A 21,789-nucleotide genomic window follows, 5' to 3' on the forward strand; every position below is an offset into this window, starting at 1 on the left:
ACTTTGAACAATGAAGAAATCAATTTGAGGATTAAGAAATTATCTGCACAATTGGAGGGAAGGAACATGGCAGATATGAGGTTCAGAAATGTGAAATGGGGGAGAGAAAAGCCACAATGCCACAGTGGGGAGGGAGCCTTTCTTGTGGAGAAAGTTGGTAGGGGGTAGAGGAGAGGAAGCAGTGTGTAGGGTTCAAGTAAGTTACCAGAGTGTGGGGATACCCTGAGTTGCACTGGGAAAGAATGCATCCCTTCCTGGAGTACATTTGGAAGAGGGTATATTGCCTCTCTAAGGACAAAAGGCTCACCTGGTGCCATTGAGTAGCCATTCAACAGAAGGGGAAAGAGGGCAGATAACTTGGTCGAAGCTTTTCACTGTTTCATCATAGACTCCAGGCACCTGCCTAGCCATGCAACTGCTTTTCTGGGGCAGAAAGGTGCCAGGCACAGTGAATTGAGGCTGTCCAATGGGGGAGGGAAGCAGGTCTGTGCCTTGCTGAGTTCTTTAAGGTTTGGTGTTTTGAATCCCAGCTGATGGCCAGAGATAAAACATAGGAGAATTATGGTATCAGGTGTGCCAATGGCTTGAGTACAGACAAGTTGAGGGCAGGGATCTGATGAAAGCCAGGGCAGGAGGGGAGATTGTTCGCTTTTCTGTGATAGCTTTCTGAACAGCAGTAGCCTTGAGTTTCCCTCCCCTGGGATGAAAGTGCAGGGTGACACCATCCTCCCCCACTCCCTGCCAGACAGCCAGCACAGTTGAACATCAGAGAGAAGCACAGAACCTCCAGTGTAGGCTGGAGTTGCTTACACCACACCCCACTATCCTGCACCCTACAGGGGCATCTTTACTAAGGGAGGTCTGACTGTGAGACAGTGTAGTGGGCCTCTCCCTCAGAAGACCAACTCCAGGCTCCTATGTGTAACAAGTACACTGATCATAGAGTGTTACAAACCATCAGCTTCAGTTCTGGGGGAAATAGGAAAAGGCCTTTTTTATTTTTAATTTAATTTTATTTCTTTTTTTCTTTGGAATTAGGCTTACAGTTTTTGGCTCACTTGTTTGTTTCCTTTTTTGTTTTTTGAATTGTGCTTTTTCTTTTCTTTTTTCCTTTTTCCTTCTTTCTTTTTCTTCGGAATCAAGCTTCTAGTTTTTCATTTGTCTGTTCGTTGCTTTTTTGTTTCTTTTCCTTTTCTTTTCTTGATCAGGCCTTTTTTGATTTTCAGGCTTACTTTAACAAACAAATCAAAGAACACTAGTTAAAGGTCCAAACACTCTCCACGGCAATTAAGGAGGAACTCTGCAAAGGATGGACCTCTGGGAAAGAACAGTCAAAACACCACAGCAGAGTGCACACAGCACACACCAGAAATACTTCCTGAAGTTCCTGAAGTGCCCTGGACAGTGTATGACCCCTTCTTAATATAGTATTACTCTCAGGAGCAGGAAACATAACAAGCTTTCATAACATACAAAAGACAGAAACCTAGACATAAATGACATGATGGAATTCTCCCCAAAAGAAAGATCAAGAAGAAATCACAGCCTGGCATTTGCTCAAAACAGATATAAGCAATATACTTGACCAAGAATTTAAATTTTCTTTTTTTTATTTTTTTTTTAATTTATTTATGATAGTCACACACACACACACACACACACACACACACAGAGAGAGAGGCAGAGACACAGGCAGAGGGAGAAGCAGGCTCCATGCACCGGGACCCCGACGTGTGACTCGATCCCGGGTCTCCAGGATCGTGCCCAGGGCCAAAGGCAGGCGCTAAACCACTGTGCCACCCAGGTATCCCAAGAATTTAGGATAACAGTTATAAAAATACTAGCTGGTCTTGAAAAAAGCATAGAAGACACCAGAGAAACCCTGGCTATAGAGATAAAGGACCTAAAAACTAGTCAAGCCAAAGTTAAAAAAAAATGTTTTAAGTGAGATGTAAAACTGACTGGTTGTAATCACAATAAGGATAGAAGAAGCAGAAGAATGAACAGGTGATATAGAAGATAAAACTATGGAAAATAATGGAGCTTGAAAGAAGAGGGGAAGAAAATTATCAGATAAAAGATATCAACTTAGGGAACTCAGTGATTCCACAAAGTGCAATAATATTTCTATTATAGGAGTCCCAGAAAAAGGAGAGTGGGGGAAGGGGACAGAAAGTTTATTTGAACAAATTATAGCTGAGAACTCCCCTAATCTGGGGAAGGAAACAGGCATTCAAGTCCCAGAGGCACAGAGAGCTCCCCTCAAAATCAACAAAAACAGGTCAACACCATGACATATCATAATGAAATCTGAAAAATACAAAGATAAATAAAGAATTCTGAAAGCAGCTGGTGACAAAAGGCCCTTAAAGTAGAAGCCTGACACATCAGGTTGACAGCAGATCGGTCACAGAAACTTGGCAGACCAGAAGAGAGTGGCATGATATATTCAACCTGATGAAATGGAAAAATATGCAGTCAAGAATACTATATCCAGCAAGGCTGTCATTCAGAATAGAAGGAGAGAAAAAGAGTTATCTGCTTATATGATCTTTCCATTGCTGTGAATGGGGTTGTTAAAGTCCCCTTCTATTATTGTATTATTATCAATGAGTTTCTTTAAGTTTGTTATTAATTGACTTAAATATTTGGCTGCTCCCAAGCTGGGTGCATAACAATTTACAATTATTAGACCTTCTGTTGGTTAGACCTCTTTATTTTGATATAATATCCATCTTCATCTTTTATTACAGTCCTTGATTTAAAAGGAAACAGTGGCTTTGAATGATTCCCTGGACCAGATAAACATAGTAAAGCACATACACATTCTTTTCAAGTGCACATGGAGCATTCCATGTATACTTCACATACTGGGTCACAAATCAGGACTCAACAAATACAACAAGATTGAGACCATACCATGCATGTTTTCAGACCACAGTGCAATGAAACTTGAGGTCAATCACAAGAAAAAATTTGGAAAGACCACAAATACATGGAGGTTAAAGAATATCCTACTAAAGGGGCACCTGGGTGGCTCAGTCAATTAAGAGTCTGCCTTTGGCACAGCTCATGATCCTAGGGTCCTTGAATCGAGCCCCATATTGGGCTCCCTGCTTGGCAAGGAGCCTGCTTCTCCCTCTCATTCTCCCCCTCTCCCCACTTGTGCTCTCCTTCTCTCTCTGTCAAATAAATAAATAAAATCTTAAAAAAGAGAGAACATTCTACTAAAGAATGAATAGCTTAACCAGGAAATTAAAGATAAAATTAAAAAAAATACATGGAAGCAAATGAAAAATGAAAAAACCATAGTCCAAAACCTTTGGGACACAGCAAAAGTGGTCCTAAGGGAAGTATATAGCAATACAGGCTGTCCTCAAGAAGAAGAAAAGTCTCAAATACACAATCTAATTTTACATCAAAAGGACCTGGGAAAAGAACAGTAAACAAAGCCTAAAACCAGCAAAAGAAGGGAAATAAGATTAGAGCAGACATAAATGGTAGAAATAAAAAAAAAACAGTAGAACAGATAAACAAAACTAGAAACTGGTTCTTTGTCGTTGTTTTTTTAAAGATTTTATTCATCTATTTGAGAGAGAAAAACAGAGACAGTGGCAGAAAGCGCAGAAGGGAAGAGAAGGAGAAGCAGGTTTTCTGCTGAGCAGGGAGCCTGACATAGGGCTCCATCCCAGATCTCTGACATCACGACCTGAGCCGAAGGCAGATGCTTAATCGACTGGGCCACCCAGATGCCCTGAAACTGGTTCTTTGAAAGAATTAACAAAACTGATAAAATCCTAGCCAGACTTATCAAAAAGAAAATAAGACCCCCCCCAAAAAAATAGGACCCAAACAGATTAAGTCATGAATGAAAGAGAAGAGATCACAATTGACACTACAGAAATACAAATGGTTATAAGAGGATATTATGAGCAATTATATGGCAACAAATTGGACAACCTGGAAGAAATGCATAAATTCTTCAAAATATATAAACTACCAAAACTGAAATAGGAAGATATAGAAAATTTGAGCATTCATAATCAGCAAAGAAATTTAATCAGTAATCAAAAATCTCCCAACTAACAGGAGTCCAGGGCTGGATGGCTTCCCAGGGAAATTTTACCAAACATTTAAAGGAGAATGAATACCTATTCTTCTGAAGCTCTTCCAAAAAATAAAAATGGAAGGAAAACTTCCAAACTCATTCTATGAGGCCAAATTACTGTGACTCCAAAACCAAAGACCCCACTGAAAAGGAGAATTATAGGCTAATATCCTTGATCAACATGGATGCAAAAAATTCTCAACAAAATACCAGCTATCTAATTGAATCCAACAGTACATTAAAAGGATTATTCACCACAATCAAGTGGGATTTATTTCTGGGCAGCAGGGGTGGTTCAATACCTGAAAATCATCAACGTGATACACCACAATAATAAAAGAAAGGATAAAAACCATATGATCCTCTCAATAAATGCAGAAAAAACATTTGACAAAATACAGGATGCTCTTTGGTAAAACCCCTCAAGAAATCAAGGATAGAGGGAACATACCTCCATATCATAAAAGCCATATATGAAAAGCCGACAAGGAATATCATTCTCAATGGAGAAAAACTGAGAGCTTTTCCTTTAAGGTCAGGACCATGACAGGAATGTCCACTTTCACCACTGTTGTTCAACATAGTACTGGAAGTCATAACCTCAGCAATCAGACAACAAAAAGAAATAAAAGACATCCAAATCAGCAAGGAAGAAGTCAAACTTTCACTAATCACAGACAGCATGACACTCTATGAAGAAAACCCAAAAGACTCCACCAAAAAATTGCTAGAATTCATATACAAATTCAGCAAAGTTGCAAGATATACAATCAACATAAGGAAATCTGTTGCTTTTCTATACACTAAAAATGAAGCAGCAGAAAGACACATCAAGGAATCTATCCCATTTACAATTGCACTAAAAACCATAAGATACCGAGGAATAAACCTAACCAAAGAGGTAAAAGATGTGTACGCTGAATACTATAGAACATTGCTGAAAGAAACTGAAAAAGACACAAAGAAATGGAAAAATATTCCATGCTCATGGATTGGAAGAACAAATATTATTAAAATGTCTATACTGCCCAAAGCAATCTACACATTCAATGCAATCCCAATCAAAATAACACCAGTATTTTTCACAGAACTAGAACAAACAATCCTAAAATTTGTGTAGAACCAGAAAAGACCCTGAATAGCCAAAGTAGTGCTGAAAAAGAAAAACAAAGCAGGAGGTATTACAATCCCAGACTTCAAGCTGTATTACAAAGCTGTAATCATCAAGACAGTATGGTACTAGCACAAAAACAGACACATAGATCAATGGAACAGAATAGAGAACACAGAAATGGACCTCTCAACTCTATGGCCAACTAATCTTTGACAAACCAATAAAGAATATCCAACGGAAAAAAGACAGTCTCTTCAACAAATAGTGTTGGGAAAACTGGACAGTGACATGCAGAAGAATGAAACTGGCCCACTGTCTTACACCATAAAAAAATAAATAAATTCAAAATGGATGAAAGACCAAAATGTAAGACAGGAAACCTTTAAAATCCTAGAGCAGAACACAGGCAGCAACCTCTATGACTTCAGGATCTCTTGCTAGACATGTCTCCAGAGGCAAGGGAAACAAAGCAAAAATGAACTATTGGGACCTCTTCAAGATAAAAAGCTTCTGCCAAGTGAAGGAAATAATCAACAAAATTAAAAGGCAATCTATGGAATGGAAGAAGATATTTGCAAATGACATATCAATAAGTGCTAGTATCCAGAATCTATAAAGAACTCATCAAAATCAATACCCAAAAATAAATAATCCAGTTAAGAAATGGGCAGAAGACATGAACAGAGACACATGAAAATATGCTCAGCATCACTCATCATTAGGGAAATACAAAATCAAAACCATGAGATACCACCTCACACCAGACAGAATGGCTAATTAACAGCTCAGGAAATAACACATGTTGGCAAGGATGCGGAGAAAGGGGAACCTTCTTACACTGTTGGTGAGAATGCAAACTGATGCAACTACTCTGGCAAACAGTATAGATTTTCCTCAAACATTAAAAATAGAGCTACTCTACAACCCAGCAATTGCACTACTAGATATTTATCCAAAGGATACAAAAATGCTGATTTGAAGGGACACATGCACCAATGTTTATAGCAGTACTATCAGCTATAGCCAAACTATGGAAAGAGGTCAAATGTCCATCAACTGATGAATGGATAAAGAAGATGTCATATACACACACACACACAAACACACACACACAGAGGAATATTACTCAGTCATCAAAAAAGAATGAAATCTTACCATTTGCAACAATTTGGATGGAACTAGAGGGTATTACGCTAAGTGAGATAAGTCAGCCAGAGAAAGACAAGTATCATATGATTTCACTCGCATGTGGAATTTAAGGAACAAAACAGATAACCCAAACCTATTGGAAGGCAAAGAAAAATAAAATAAGATAAAAAACAGAGAGGGAGACAAACCATAAGAAACTCTTAACTATAGAGAACAAACTGAGGATTGTTGGAAGAAAAGAGGGTGGGAGGATGATGCACTATTTGGGTGATGGGCTTTAAGGAAGGCACTTGTTGGGATGAGCACTGAGTTTTGTATACAAGTGATGAGTCATTAAACTCCACTCCTGAAATCAATACTACACTATGTGTTAACTAACTTGAATTTAAACTAAAAACAAACAAAAAACAAAAAATTATTTCATTATTTATTTACTATTGTTGATTCTACTTTTCAGTTAACTTTTTTGTTAGCCTAAGGTTTTCTTGTATAGTACAATGGATTTATAGGAAATATTACATTTAAACAAGAGTTTAAATTTGGTCATAGGGCAGCCGGGTGGCTCAGCGGTTTAGCACCACCTTCAGCCCAGGGCATGATCCTGGAGACCCTGCATGGAGCCTACTTTCTCCCTCTGCCTGTGTCTGTGCCTTTCTCTCTGTGTCTCTCATGAATAAATAAATAAAACCTTTAAAAAAAAAGTTGGTCATAAAAGCAATTTTAGAGGGAAACCACAATTATATTTTACTGAGCAGTTAGCAAACCTTATAGATATATCTCCAGGAATACATATTTATCCCTTTTCTCATTTCTTTGTCTTTGAATTTATTCACAGGTTTAAAAATAAAAGTTTCACCTTGCAGTCAATAATCCTCCTTTTTTACCAGAGTGATCTCTATAGGACACTTTAGTTTGCACGTTTTGAATCTTCTCTGGCATTTACCACTCACTCTATAAGATTATATGGATGCTGCCCTGTCTTAGAATAACAAATACTGATATGCTAATTAAAAAATCCTTATACTTTGATATATCATCTTCAGATGAAAAAAAAAAGTATTCTATAAAAGCCATTCAACAAATCTTTTTTAAGCAGACATCATGCAGAAGCATGATGAAATTGACAAAGATATTGTCAGTATCTTCAAAATTTTATAACATTAGGAGTTCAGACATCTCTTTTTTTTATATGTGACTAAAAACTAAAGTCACTCTGCAAGCCACCCATGGAATGGGTTCCCTTAGCCTTTAAAGAACGGAAAACGTATATACTAATTATGTGAATTTAAATTTTTAATACTCCTGTATTACTCTATTGTCTTGTATTTGCTTTTAAGGTCATATGTAACTTGATGAAAGTTACAGAAACATTCATTATTCTTAAGAGCAAATGAAACTCTGCATTGCAGTCTGCTGGCTCATCCATAATTCAGCATCCCAGCCTAAAACATTATGCTCAAACAAGCACAAATATTGGCAAAGGTGAAATATTGAACTGCTACAGTAGCAGCTAAATTACGTAGCAATCTGTGTGTGCTTCAATTTCCTAGCACTAGAAATAAAAATTAAAAGCAGAAAAACAGTCAACAATTATGGTTATAAACTAAATAAGCAAAAGAGCAAAGCCAAGTGGCCATTATTCAAAGCTACATGATTTTTATTAGTTATACACAGATCTGATATGACAATAAAATCCAAGAGGGGGGAGAAACATTAGTTGCTTGGCTTATCTATCTAAACAAAGAAAAGAGGATTCTAGAAGAATGTTCTTATGGATCTGAACTTTGAAAATAGCAGCTCTGGTTCTATTTAAGTTAACAGATTTATTTTTTCCTCAAATATATTTCCTCATTTGTCATAATTATCTGGGCAATAATGCCAGTCCTCCATTTATTAGCACCATGATTACTGGTTTGGAGGTTCCATCAGGCAAGAAGAATCACTAAATATCCTCGACAAAAAAACAAGTCTCCTCTGTCCAGGGACTTTGACTCTTGCTTGGTCTCAAAGCATCAGGAGGATGCACAGTGAGCTGTGAGATGCAGGGGAGACACAGACCTAGCCAGCTGAATCAGCACAAGTAACCCCGCTGATCAATATGTTAACAGATATATCCACTAGATCACCTTCACTTCTGACCCTTGTGTTCTGTTTCCACTGCTGTAGGCTAGATTCATTGCATCTTGTGGCAGTACAGACCTTACATTTGTTGCCATTAATAACACACACAACACACATACATATAGCAGAATTGATGTCAAAAACTAATGATAAATATCTAGCACTTAGAAATTTTGTCTTCTTTCGAATGGTAGGATTTACTGTTCTAAATTTGTCAGATATCCTTATGACATGTTATAATTCTTTCTTTTACTAGAAAGGGGAAAGTAATTAATACAGTGAGTATAGTCACTTTATTATGTAATAAAATTACTAGTTTTAGGTACCACATGATATATAAAACCATCAACACTCCTCCTCAAATTTGCATAACTAGAAAAATTTGCAACAAATTATCAAACCTGTCTCTTCATCCACTTTTTTCCATGACTTTTTGAACAGCTCACCAGATGACTGTGTTTATGACTTTTAAAGCACCTTTTGTCATCATCTCACTGAGCTTTGAAATTATACAGAGTGAGAACTGTCCACATTTTATAAGCCAGGGGTCCGAAAATGCACAGATGTTACATAGGACATCCACTGTCATAGGCCACGTGTAGGAGGGGAGTGGGGGCTCCAGTGCTTTACCCCACTCCACACACCTCTCTAGAAAAACCACTGATCTATACACTACAGAAAATAATAAAACACTGAGGCATCAGTCCTCTTCCCCTTCCCTCTTACCCCAACTACTATCGCATTGGAAAAGGTTCCTTCAAGCCAAAATAAGAATAAAGAGTAAACTGTTTGTAGGATCATAGTCTGATTCTGAATTTTTTTTCAAATTTACCCTGTATAATTTCACTTTATTTTCAATATGTGTATGTATCTCACCCGAAGAACTTTCACATTTCATAGACTCAAAGGAATATCTGCTTTATAACCTAATTATCTTCCCCTACACTTTTGTAAGGCACCTGCTACTTTCCTTCTCATTACTTCATAAATGAGGTCACCGAGACACAAAATGGCTCAGGAATTTGTGCCTAGAAAACAGCAAAGACAGACATGGACAGAAAAATGGAACTCCATCTCAGTATTCCATCCACCCTAATAAAGATGTACAACTTAAGTTGGATATCCTTGGCATTGGGTATACTCTCAATCAGAGGGTTTTTTTGGCCAGGGAGGAGGTCTATGCCCACATACTCAGCAAGGATCTGTCCTTTTATCTAACCAGGCTCTTTCTGGCATGACAGTGAGAATTCAACCAGAAACATTTGCACTGAAGCCTCAAAAATCAGCCCAAGACACTCAGCATGAGAGGGAACCATGTGATTACAGGAGCTTCAGTGAAACTGGTGATCCCTGGTTAGAGGGAGAAACTCTACCTTTCTAGAGCTGAGAGCATGCTATAGGCCATGAATATCCATATTCTCATCTGTATTTGAAAGTCAAGAGTGCTTCACTGGAAATTACTGCTATGCACATCGAATGCATTGTAAGCAAGGAAGGCGGAATTGTGAGAGATTAATAAGATGGCTGTAGTGCCAAACCACAATGATCACCTGCTGGAGAGAATAGAAAAACAGAAAGCCAAGTATAACATTACTTTTAATCTCTCTTGACAAAGACCAGAGAAAAACCCAATTAAATTTAGAGATTTTTATACCTAAAAGTACACATTTGAAGCTGGAGGATGTGGCATTAGAACAGTGACAAAGAAGTAATATTTTCATATTCTTATAGATGATTATTTTTATGGCTTAAGGAATATACATGTTTAAATGCATGCTTAATTCATAATTACTTTATTAATTGCATAATTCAGTCAGTATAAAATTAATTTTTAAGCTGCCATAACAGTTCACTGCTAATTCTCTTCTAAAACACAGTTTATTGTTAGAGAAAGAACAGTGATGGAGAATGTGGTTCTAGTCCACACGCCGTCACTTACCATTAATCTTATCATGTCAAAAACTCCCTGGTTCTCATTGCCTCATTTTGCTTAAAGACTTTCTAGATATATAAGGGCTTTCTAGTTGGGATAAGTAAACCCCTGGTTGGCTTATTTGACCATAGCATACAGTTCTTTGTCACCATCATCATGATAACCTTGCACACTGTCACTGCGTTGTATAGTCCTTGGTGATTGAAAGGCAGCTTGATAACTGGATTCCCAACTGGACACTGAATAACCATCAAGGTCACATGAATGCAGACACAAACCAAACAGAGATCTTTGTCTTTTTTCTACATGAAAAAGATGGCATCTTAAAATAGCATGGACTCATCTGGGAATGCTAGGAAAAGAGATCACTGTGATTCCTTGCTATAGACTCATAAAACTAAAAGGAAGTGCAAGCATATTGAAAAGACCCTGAGTTAAGCTGGCATTTGAACTTAAAAGCATAGTTAAAAATAAAGACCAAACCCTTACATTTCTGCCTCTTACCTTGCAGCCTCTGCATCACATTAGCAATGTCCCGAGGAGACCGTGAGGTCGTCCTGGAAGCTGCCATGGTGCTTCCTGTAGCATGAAACCAACACCAGAGACTCTTCACCTAGGGCAGTGTAGCAGTACACCACTCAAGAAAACATCCTGGAGCTTCTCTAGATCTTTTGAGTCATACACGAATCCCAAGGAACTTGGGACAGAGAGAGAGCGAGTGAGGGGCAGTGCTTCCAAAGATTGAAGATTGAATCCCTTTTTCTTTTTCTTCTTTTATTTTAAGACTGTTCTCTTAAATGAACTCAGGAACCTGAAAAACAAATTAAAATATACAGCATTAATATATATATTAATTAAATTTACAGCATTAATACATATATATATAATATACCCTCATGCTAAAAAGAAAACACTTTTTATTCAGTTCGATAGATGATTCATTATCAAGTGAAACACTTTTAAAGTATTAGGCAAATGTTAAGAATCCTTATATCTGACAAGATAAATGCATACATGAGAGATATATAATAAAGTGGGTTGCTAAAAAAGAAATATTTGCTTATTCTGTGTTTTCTTTTTAAGCTATAATCTCTCTTCATTCATCTATGAAAGTGAATGTACTGTGAAGCCAAAACATTAAGTCCTATTTCTCAATATTCCCAGTTCTCTTATCGATGCTATTTCCACCTGCTTTGTACATACATTTTGCTGTTTCATCTGTACACTTTCTAGGAATGATATTAAATCTTAGCTTCTAGATAAGCATTGAGTAATGCATAGAATTGTTGAATCACCAAACTGTATACCTGAAACCAATGTAACACTGTATGTTAACTACCCTGGAATTAAAATTTTAAAAAAAGAAAATAACTTTAAAAAATCTTAACTCCTAATAACAATTTGCTGAATTAAAACACTAAAAATATCAAAGTATTTCATTCTAAAAATGTGAGTTTCAAATATTCTGAATTTAGAAGTCAAAATGGATATGATATAGCTTCTTTCCTTCCCATAAAGACTCCAAAGTCGGTTATAAAGCTAGGGTAGGGGTGGCCTGAGCAGAGGGGCCATTTCCCTTCTAACCCCTTCCTGAATTCTCCATTTTGGGCAAGTTCAAGTCATTATTCTGGACTGGGCAAGGAGAAAAAGAGATAGAAGAGTAGTTGATGAAAGCTTGATATTGATACATCTACTTTGAACAAGGATTTCCTTACCCTAAGGTTAGTTGAAGAGAAGATTTTGCTATGAGAGGATAAATAATGAAGAAAGGAGAAGAGGGTGAACGTGCACCCAGAAAGAGAAGCTCAACCAAGGGGCCACACTAAGGCACCCCATGCAAGATGACACTTTATACAATTCCCACTTATTAAGATGAAGGTGAAGAAAAAAGATGGGATGGGGGCAGGGGAGGATGGCAAAAGCAAACCTGTAAAGAAAACACATACATGTGGGATGGTCCATCTGCTGGAAGGAAAAAAAGAAACCAAAAAGAGTCTATGATGTTATCAAAAACTATATCATGACCTGAATGTATGGTCATAGAAGCAGTATATTTTATGAGACATTGGTTATATAATAAAGTCTAATTACAAATTACAATTGACTTTAAAAAGGCATTATTAATACTAGTATACATGGTATCTGGTTAGAATGCATGAATGCAAAGCCATACTACCTGTTTTAGAATACTATCTGGAAAAAGATGCAAAACATTGCATAGGCTGCTGCCCTGTGTGAAAAGGCATCAGAAAAGTATAGTGGAGCAAGAAAGGATGTACTAGTCACTTAACAGGTTAGGGTGAAGTAGTGCAGTCAACAGCCTTAATTGGTAAGAAGGCACAAGCGGACTTCTCGCGGCTACTTGAAAAGATATTTAGAAGGATACTAGGCAGCTTCTGGGCTAGAGAGGTACCTCTCAGTGCGTAGGTTTCCAATGGACCTCTGAGGAGAAATAATTACTTACGGCTAGCCTATCATGCATTAAGGCCTTAAGCCCTGCTGGAATTGTGTACCCATTAGCAGCCTTCATCTCTTGAGGGAAAACATTCCACTTGCCTACATTCAAAAGCTACCATAATTTGGAGACTAATAAACAAAGGAAAGTGCCTAAAATCTTACAACTGGCTCCTCTAAACTGTTAGAAAGTTAAGTTTTCCAAATGCAAGAATATAACTTTCTGAACTCTAGCTAGCTAGCTAACTACATACATAGAGATGAGGGAAGAAATTCATTTTAATTCAGCTATCCCAAGCCAGCCCCTGCCCAGCACTGGCATTCATAGAAGATATGTCTTCTATCATCAATCAAGAATTATGGAATAAAAAAGGATTTCTCTCAATTACTGCATTACAGATCACCATGTTTCTACCTTCTTCTAGTTCACATTCATGTTACACAATAGATTAATTTTGAACTCTCTCTCCTTCTCTCTCGTATGTGTGTGTGTGTGTATTTGAGATATATTTGATATATACATAAGAGATATATACATCTTATGATGGCCACATTACACTCAGAATTTCTCTACTTATGTCCAAAGTCAGGTTATGTATCCAGTCTTACTTCTACAGTATAACAAAAGCATTCTGAATGTCAGAGTTCAATGCTGGGGGTACCAAGATGAATATGACATAGATTCTATTTTTTGAGGAGTTTAGAATATAGTGGGAGATACAACATAGAAAAACAACCAGTATAACAATACCACAGGCAAGTGCAAATATAGAGATGGAAAATGCAAATAAAAAGTTGTTAACCTAATCAGAAAATTCTCAGTGTCCTGGGAGGGAGCCTACCCCTGAACTGAGTCTTGGTAAATGAGTCAGGTCTAGTGAGGAGAAAAATATGAAAGACACAGTTCAGACGGAGTGAATAGTTCAAGCAAAGTCATGGACACAAGAAACAACATGACTTTATGTGGGGGTACCAAGAGTTAGATTGTGAAGGACTCTACCAGGTGACACTCTGGAGCTGAGGCTGGAGAAGGAGGTAGCATCAAATGATTGAGGGCCCTGTGTGCTATGCTTACAAGCTTGGTCCTGATTCTCTGGGAGGCAACAGGAAACCTCTGCAGGAATTTAAACTCTAAGTGCCCAAGTATAATTTAGATTATTCTAAATACAGTTCTTTCTTTTTTTTTAAGATTTTATTTATTTATTCATGAGAGACACACACACACAGAGGGGGGGGCGGGCAGAGACACAGGCAGAGGGAGAAGCAATCGCCATACATGGAGCCTGACGTGGGACTCAATCCTGGGTCTCCAGGACCAGGCCCTGGGCTGAAGGTGGCACTAAACCGCTGAGCCACCCGGACTGCCCTCTAGATACAGTTCTTAAGGGTGTATTTAAAGGAGACAAGACTGAAAGATCCAGAAAGATCAGTTAGGAAAGTATCTCAGAAGTCAAGACAGGAGATGATAGACTGAAATAGGACAATGAGTAGAGGGTAGAAATCTGAAAAATCAGGGAGGGGAGACAGGAAGTAGTTGGTGGGATTGTCAGAGTCTCTTGGATGACTCTCATGATTCTGACTTGAGATGTTGTGGGCCATGTACTACCAATTGAGCTTAGCAGCCAGAAGGGCTATGCAGGTTTTACTTCTAATACTTTTCGCCTCATACACTTATGTCCTTGCCGAACAACTTCACCCCTGTGTGGGGCACTGTCAACTGAGCAGATTCAAAGTGTCCCTAAATACCTGGCCCAGGACTCACACTCTGCTTGAAGCCATCCCTAAACACTCCAGTACAGACTCAGCACTAACAATCCATACTATTATAAATATGATTTTTCTTACGTTCATCATCATGGTTAACCTTACACTCTAAGTAGACTGTGAACATTCTGTGGGCATAGTCTGTAACTCATTTTGTTTTGACATCCCACCCATCAATGCCAAGTACATCCCTGGGAACATCCTAGGCCCTCAATACATATATTTGTTTTAGCGTCAACTTCATAGTACTTTCCCTTGATGAGAGAACCCCCAGAAAACCCCTCCCACCTCACTGCAAAAGAAGTTAATGCAATATCCTTCCTTTTTCAGACATAAGATAAAATATTTTGCTTTCATCATCCATGTATACACACATATTTCCTCCTTCGTGAAATTATGACATTCTTGTTTTTTACTGATACTTTCACTTGATGGGACATATGATCTGAAAATTTAATTTAAAAATATAAAAGAAGACTGGGGATTAGAAGGTAGGAGTTCTGGGCTTAGCTTTGTTCCAACTAGCTGGGTGAGTTTGAGCTGGTTCTGTGTATGGACCATTCCTCAATGGCCAATCACAGGGAGTGTGTACCGGGACATGCACACACTATGGACTAAGAAAGATCTAGAGCAAAGTCTTAGTTTTGTCCATATGACCTTAATAAAAGTTAACTTTTCTAAACACTTGTTTCTTAATCTGTAAAGTGAAGATGTTTTATGCTAAATTAGGTTTAATTTTATCCTGCATAAGTTAAATTTAAAAAGATCATGATGTAATATGCTTAGCAGATTGTTTGGCATGTAGCAGAGTTCCAGCAAATAACTGGTTTCCACGTCCCTTCCCCCAGCCTCAGTTCCTCCACCTGCAATAGGAGAAATGGACCCAGAATGGAGAGGCTCTCTCCAGCATGCTCATCAGGTCCAAAACCAATGGCAGCATAAGTGACAGGTGAAATAACGACTGGTACAAGGTCACGAGAACTTGAAATTCTTTCCAAGAACTGACGGATTACCTATCAGTGCTCTTGCTGTGGGCCTGACCTATAAAGCCAGAATGTCAGAGGAAGGCCCAGCACCATCCACGAGCTCACTACTCCCAGGGAAATTGAAAAAAGTTTTAATAGGTGCAAGAGATTGTGGGCAGTGGTGGTGGTTGGGAGGGGTCCAGTACTGGGATGGAAAGGAGAATCAGCTAGACACCGATAGATGTCTACTCTACCAATGAGCAGTTCCAGCACAATCTCCAAATCCTTCCAGGAGAAGGAACGAAGATCGCACTGCAGCTAAGTACATCTACCACGCCTAGCAGAGAATCAAGAGCCCATGCTTACTTCATACATCAAAAATATATTGAGAAACTATTCGTAAAGGACATTAGTACTGAGTAAATAGCTGTGAACAAGACAGATAAGCCCTTCTTAAAGCTTATGTATCCAGAGAGAGAGAGAGAGAGATGTTATCAATAATACCACAACAAAGTAGGGTGAGTTTTGTCACAGAGGAGTCCAGGGAACTGTGAGAGCAAACTGAATACCCAATCAATAACCATCTGCTGCATTTATTGTGCAGAATGCAGGGGGAATGTATACTGTCTGCTATGTAGGATTTTCCTATCTGAACAACATACTCTTCTTAGCAGCCCCTGTGAGAAGCACAGGAGTGAATCATCAAAACCCGACTTCTCCAGTCTCTAAGCAGAATGGACAACTGGCTGCTAAAGCAGTTTCTTGTTTGTGGTCCTAAAAAGAAATGCAGAAAACATTAGGAAGAGCACTGCTGGGCTCTAAGAACACATCATAAACCAATACAACTACAATTGTAGGTATTGGGAAACTACAGCAGAAAATTGCAAACCCTGTGACCACTAGAGATGATGTGGTTCATTTCTAACTGAAAACGATGTACCATAAAACGCAAACAGATACACAGTAGAGTAGGAAGCATAAATGTTACTAAAATAGATGTCTACATATGTAGAAGAATAGGACCCCTATTAAAATTCGCTACTAAACAAAAATAAAAAAGCTAATAACTACATCCCCATCCCGTTCTCTCTAAGTCCTTTGCGGGAGTGAGTCACATGAGTGTCTAATTTTAAATTTAATTATTGTTTTTCTGTATTCATCCTTTAGCGATGGTGTTAATTAATAATCATGAAGAAGGCTGAGCAGTAGAGAAGGAGAGGGACATCTGGAGTTAATATAAATATATAACTTATGTATGTATATGGGCTATCGGTGAATAGTACTGTGAATTATTCACAATTATGAACAGGGTAACAAATAGGAACCGGTCCTTTTTCTGGAAGAACAAAAATGTAAACAAATAAGCAAACGACAAAATACAGAGCTGACCAGCATGACAGATAGGAAGTGTCATGATTCAGTTTTTTTTTTGGTTTAACTTGGAGTATAAATCAGGCCCAACGATATCTGTTACCTTCCTCCTCTTTTTGTTAGAGTATATATCACACCCCTTGCCAAATAACTAGATCTGGCTAGATTGGATCACAAGGAGGGACACATACAACACATATAAGAGGAGGAGAAATGTAAATTCCTTCACAGGGGAATCTTGGGCCCCATTGCCTATCATGGGGTGTGGCTGCAGTGTCTAGAGCTGAGAAAACGCCACCAACCTCGCCCTGCCATGGGCTTCTTACATCCTGTTCAGTTATGCCTCCTTTCATTTCCAAGAAGCTGTGTGTGTGGCACACTTCTCAGAGAGTGGGTCCTAGTGTGGCATCCTGCGCATTTAATGCAAGGCATTCTTGCAAGATTCTGAATGGTAAACTACCTTTTCCCAAACCCTGCTCCCTTGCAGGAAGGAATCAAGTGACAAGAATTTTTGTATGGGGACAATGAGAAGAGAAACAAACCAGCTTGGGAAAAATCATTAGTTAAGAGAGATAAAAATGAGTCTATACTGTGATAGCTGAGCAAATAGTTTCAAAGGCCAGCAATATCACTATCTGAGTTTGTCTAAAGATGTGGTTTTATCTTCAGCATGAAACATATTAAGTTAGCATTGATCTGGTACATTTTGTTCTAAATTTGCCACAAGTAAGGAACAGACTCAAAAACACAGGAAAAAAATAGCCATGTGTTTTATTACACTGTTCTGGCAATAATAGGTACTTTTTATCCCTATGATTTATCTTTTTCATCATGGGAAACAGCAAGCCTCTGAAAGAACCACCTTCATGACTAATGATTCAATCAGCATTTTATACAGATGTGGGTCATATTAATAACTGTTGTTTAAGTGAAAATTACTACACAGTCTGTTGCACAAGTCTGGCTTTTGTATACAAATGTTTCCTCTAGGAAAGGGGCTCTCAGATGAAGACAAAAATACAGACACTGAAGGAGAGAACAATAATTCACTTAGAACTTTCTTAACGTTCACAAAAGGTCAGATACATGCAGGTTCTCCACCTCACACTGAAAAGCTCAGAAATGAACATCCCAGGATGCTAACGCTGGTTTCACAGCTGATGCTTCCCCCTAGGCTGGGCCTGAACTTGCAGCCTCCACGCTCTGTCACCCCCCCGCAGCACACCCAACCCCGTTTCCCGGATGGGCTTTCTTTGCCTTAGGCTGAGAGCTGCTTTATTTTGCACTATTTTCCTGCCCTGTGCCATGCACCTGCCGCCCTGTGAACCACCATTTCACAGAACTCCTCCAGCAGCAAGGTAATATCTCCGTCCGCAATGTGTCTTTCCAGAGAGGAGATGAAAGTTATCTTGCCCTCTAGCGTAGGCACCGCCTGGAAGCCACTGCACGGTGACAGCTCGAGCAGTCTGAAGCCCTGGCCTCCGCACGGTCTCCAAGCCCTGGGCCGTGCTACTCATTTCCCCTCCCCCGCACCCCTCCCCCCAAGCCCTTCCTAAAATAGTCGAGAGTGGAGGAAGGGAGGCTCCTAGATTTTGTCCAACGCCCCGCATCTCCCATCTGATAGTAGCAACAGTACCGACCATCACAACAAGAGGGTGGCTTGCCTTTTGCTTCTGCATCACTGGAGCCCAAGAGAAGTGCCACAAGCGGAAATGACAATCCGAGAGGGGGATATTAATAGGGATATCTACGTACGAGATGTAGGGAGGACGCTCCCCACCTCCTTATCTCCTCATCCCTGAGTATCATACACGTACACACACCACCAACACCATCACCGCCCTCTCCCTCCCATTAAGCACGCACAACCCCAGTATGCAAGTACAAACTTGCTTACAATTTGCTGCAATTTGCTCAGCTTGCACCCACATTCGTATTCTCTCCCCCCCCCCTCACTCCTTCCTTCCATCTCTCTCTCTCTCTCTCTCTCTCTCTCTCTCTCTCTCTCTCTCCCTTTTACCTTCACTCTCCCGGGCTCGTCCAGGTTCCCGGCAGCTACTCGAGCTCACGGCCGGCCGCGGGCTCCGGGAGGGAGCGCGGGCGCGGTGCAGGGCTGCGGGGAGCCGGGCCGCCCTGGTTACGAAGTGCAGCACGCCGGCCGGCTCCCTGCCCGCGGCAGATCCGCAGCCGCGCTCCCCCGGGGCCGCTCGCGCACCCGCTCTCTCCTGCGCCCAGCCGCTCGGCGACTCTGCCCTCCCTCTGCAATCGGGTCCTCCCCTCCGAGGCACCCTGGGGTTTTAGGCCTCCCCCCCCACTCTCCCCCGCCCCCCCGCACTAAAGCTCCTTTCCGAGGGGAAGGTCGGCCCGCCGGGTTCAGCCCCCGGGCAGGATGCGGGCACTACCCCTGCCGCCACACCCCTCCCCGGCCCGGAGCCCCGCGCCCTGCGTCCGGAGCCCGCGCCCGGCTCAGGAGAGCAGGTCCTGGAAGAGCTGGGGCGGGGGCCTGGAGGCTCCCTCGCAGGCTTCCCCTACCTCCTGCAGATGCACGGCCTATGGCTCTCTCCGCGGCTGCAAACCCGAGCCGTGACCCACCCTCTCGGCGAACCTTTCCACCGGGTCCACCTCCGGGGGGAGAGACGAGGAGAAGACACGGTCGAGAGCCCCGGGAAGGAGATGCGCTGCACTAGCCGCTAACTTTTGCTTGGGGTTCCCGCTGCCGGGTTGACCTTTCTAAGCAGAATGTGTCTCGAAAGGCTGGGGTGGTTCACTGATGGTCCCAGGAAGGAAGTGATGCAGTTCAGGGAGGACATTTAGCAGACTCCTTTTAAATCAACTTTCAAAAAGATCCTAACAGCTGACCTTTTGGCTCTCAGATCCGTATTGAACAATTTTAGGGAGATTGGTCAGATTATAGGCTTTTGCTGTTGTTTATAAAGCTTAGATTTTCTGAGAAGGCGCTTGACATCTTAATTCTATTTATTCCTGGTTATTCATTAAAATGATTCAGAAGAACCACCAGTCACTTTCTTCAGACTCCCTATATGCATGCTGCACATTGCAGAGCCATTTGTCATTTATCACGACCATGGTGTTGAGGAGTTCCTGGTGTTGCCTAGTAGCGTTCAGGAGAATCTATTTTGTTGTGCTTTTATGGTCTCTAAGCAAAGTCAAACACAGTCTCCCTTCACCAGCAATGAAGCCCAAGTCCAACAGGATTATGGCAACCAAAATAATGGGACTAGGTTGCAAGAATCTTAAAAATAATAATTACACCTCATATTTTTAATCTGACAAAAAGAGTTTTCTATTCTCTAGATTTGCTAAATGGAAGGGTGGTCTTATAAAGTTGATGACGTTTCTCTTTGCTTCCTGTCTTTCCCTCACTTGCTGCCAACACTACATGATTTAGCTGTGCATTTTCTTAAAATTCTTTTTTCTTCCAGATCCCCTCAAAACAGCAATATCTGAAAGGAATCTGATAAACCAATCTGATGTGCCCTTTTTATTGGGCTTATGTTTTTTAGAGACCAAAGAATGAATCTCTAATGGCAGAATTTGTTACACCAGGAAGTTGGGCCTGGAGAGGGCACAATTTGGGGGAATTGCTTTCCATGTATACCCTGCTTCTGTCTCAGGATGATACCCTTTATGGACTCCCAGAGCTCCCTGTGGAGATAACCTGCAGAGCCCTAGAGTGCAGTCATTTCAGATAGTGCTCTCTTTCTGTGTGGTCATGAAAATGGGTTCCAAGCTTCCAGGCCTGCCGCTCAAAGGAAAAGGATCAGCCTCTGCTCTCCCTCTTGGTTTCCATCTTTATAGAGCCAATTTACACTGAAGGCTTTCCAAGACAGGATAAGAAGGTCTATTCTACAAACTCAAAAGCTCTGTGTGTTAGTTGCCTTACTTGTAAATTCTGAGACTGAAGCATTGCTCCCACCAAGTGAAGCTCCTTGATGAGACCTAGCCGCTGTCCTCCTAGGCTCAAAACTGGGGCCGTGGCTGGCTCTGGTTCCCTGATGAGCTGACTTTCCATTCTCAACTCATCTCCATCCTCTGCACAAGGGCTAAGCACATTATAGACTTCGGGAAAATGCTTGTCTTTTTCATACCCCCTCCTCTGGGGGAGGTTTGTTACAGCCCCAATTATTCAACAACTGATACTTCAACACCCACCCTATGCCAAATGTTGCCCTAAGTACTGTGGTTATAGGGTAAGCAAAACCTGCCCTAGCTCCTGCCTTCACAGAGCTTACCATATGATTAGGAATAGAGCCATTCATCAGAGAAGCACACAAATAATTATAAAACCCAAACCTCCAAGAAACGGCATGTGTTATAAGAGCCTGTGGTGAATTTATTTAATTAATTAAATTAATTCAGTTTAATGATCAGAAAGACTGCTAGGAAGTGATCTGCAGGAAGACTGGCATTAACTAGGTGAAAGAGGGGTAGAGTGCAGCGTGGAAGAGCACTCCAGTCAGAGGGAAGAGTATGGGCAAAGGACTATGGAAGAAAAGGGCATAGTGCATTGGAGGAAGTGAGGAGGTCCACTGTCACTGTAGAAGAGACAGCAAGGGAAAGGATAGAACTTTGCAAACAAAGGGCCCCATGAGGCTCAGAAGGAATGAAGGACAGACTGGGCAGGCCTGAAAGGGCAGCCTGAATTGATGAGCCTTCACATGAAGCCATTAAAGTATTTTCACTAGGTGGTACATGATCAAACTCATGTTTTGAAATGTTCCGTATGGCTATAATATGAGAACAGATAAGGCATGGGATGAAAATGGGTACAAGTGGATCATTTAGAAAG

At 40.4% G+C, this 21,789-nt stretch overlaps 1 protein-coding gene across 1 annotated transcript in view; it reads right to left on the reverse strand.

Annotated features, from left to right (window-relative positions):
• Positions 1–19,579, reverse strand: part of LOC129499786 (nesprin-1-like) — a 185,813-nt gene extending 166,234 nt beyond the window's left edge. Inside the window, exons 1-2 of the mRNA XM_055309655.1 lie at positions 19,512–19,579; positions 10,930–11,236 (exon numbers count right to left, since the gene is read on the reverse strand). Coding sequence (XP_055165630.1) covers positions 10,930–10,996 — 67 coding nt within the window. The 5' untranslated portion in view covers positions 10,997–11,236; positions 19,512–19,579. The remainder of the gene's footprint in view (positions 1–10,929; positions 11,237–19,511) is intronic.
• Between the last annotated feature and the right edge of the window lie 2,210 nt (positions 19,580–21,789).

Source organism: Nyctereutes procyonoides, unplaced genomic scaffold (assembly GCF_905146905.1).
Source record: "Nyctereutes procyonoides isolate TBG_1078 unplaced genomic scaffold, NYPRO_anot_genome, whole genome shotgun sequence".
In the NCBI taxonomy this organism is placed as follows: Eukaryota; Metazoa; Chordata; class Mammalia; order Carnivora; family Canidae; genus Nyctereutes; species Nyctereutes procyonoides.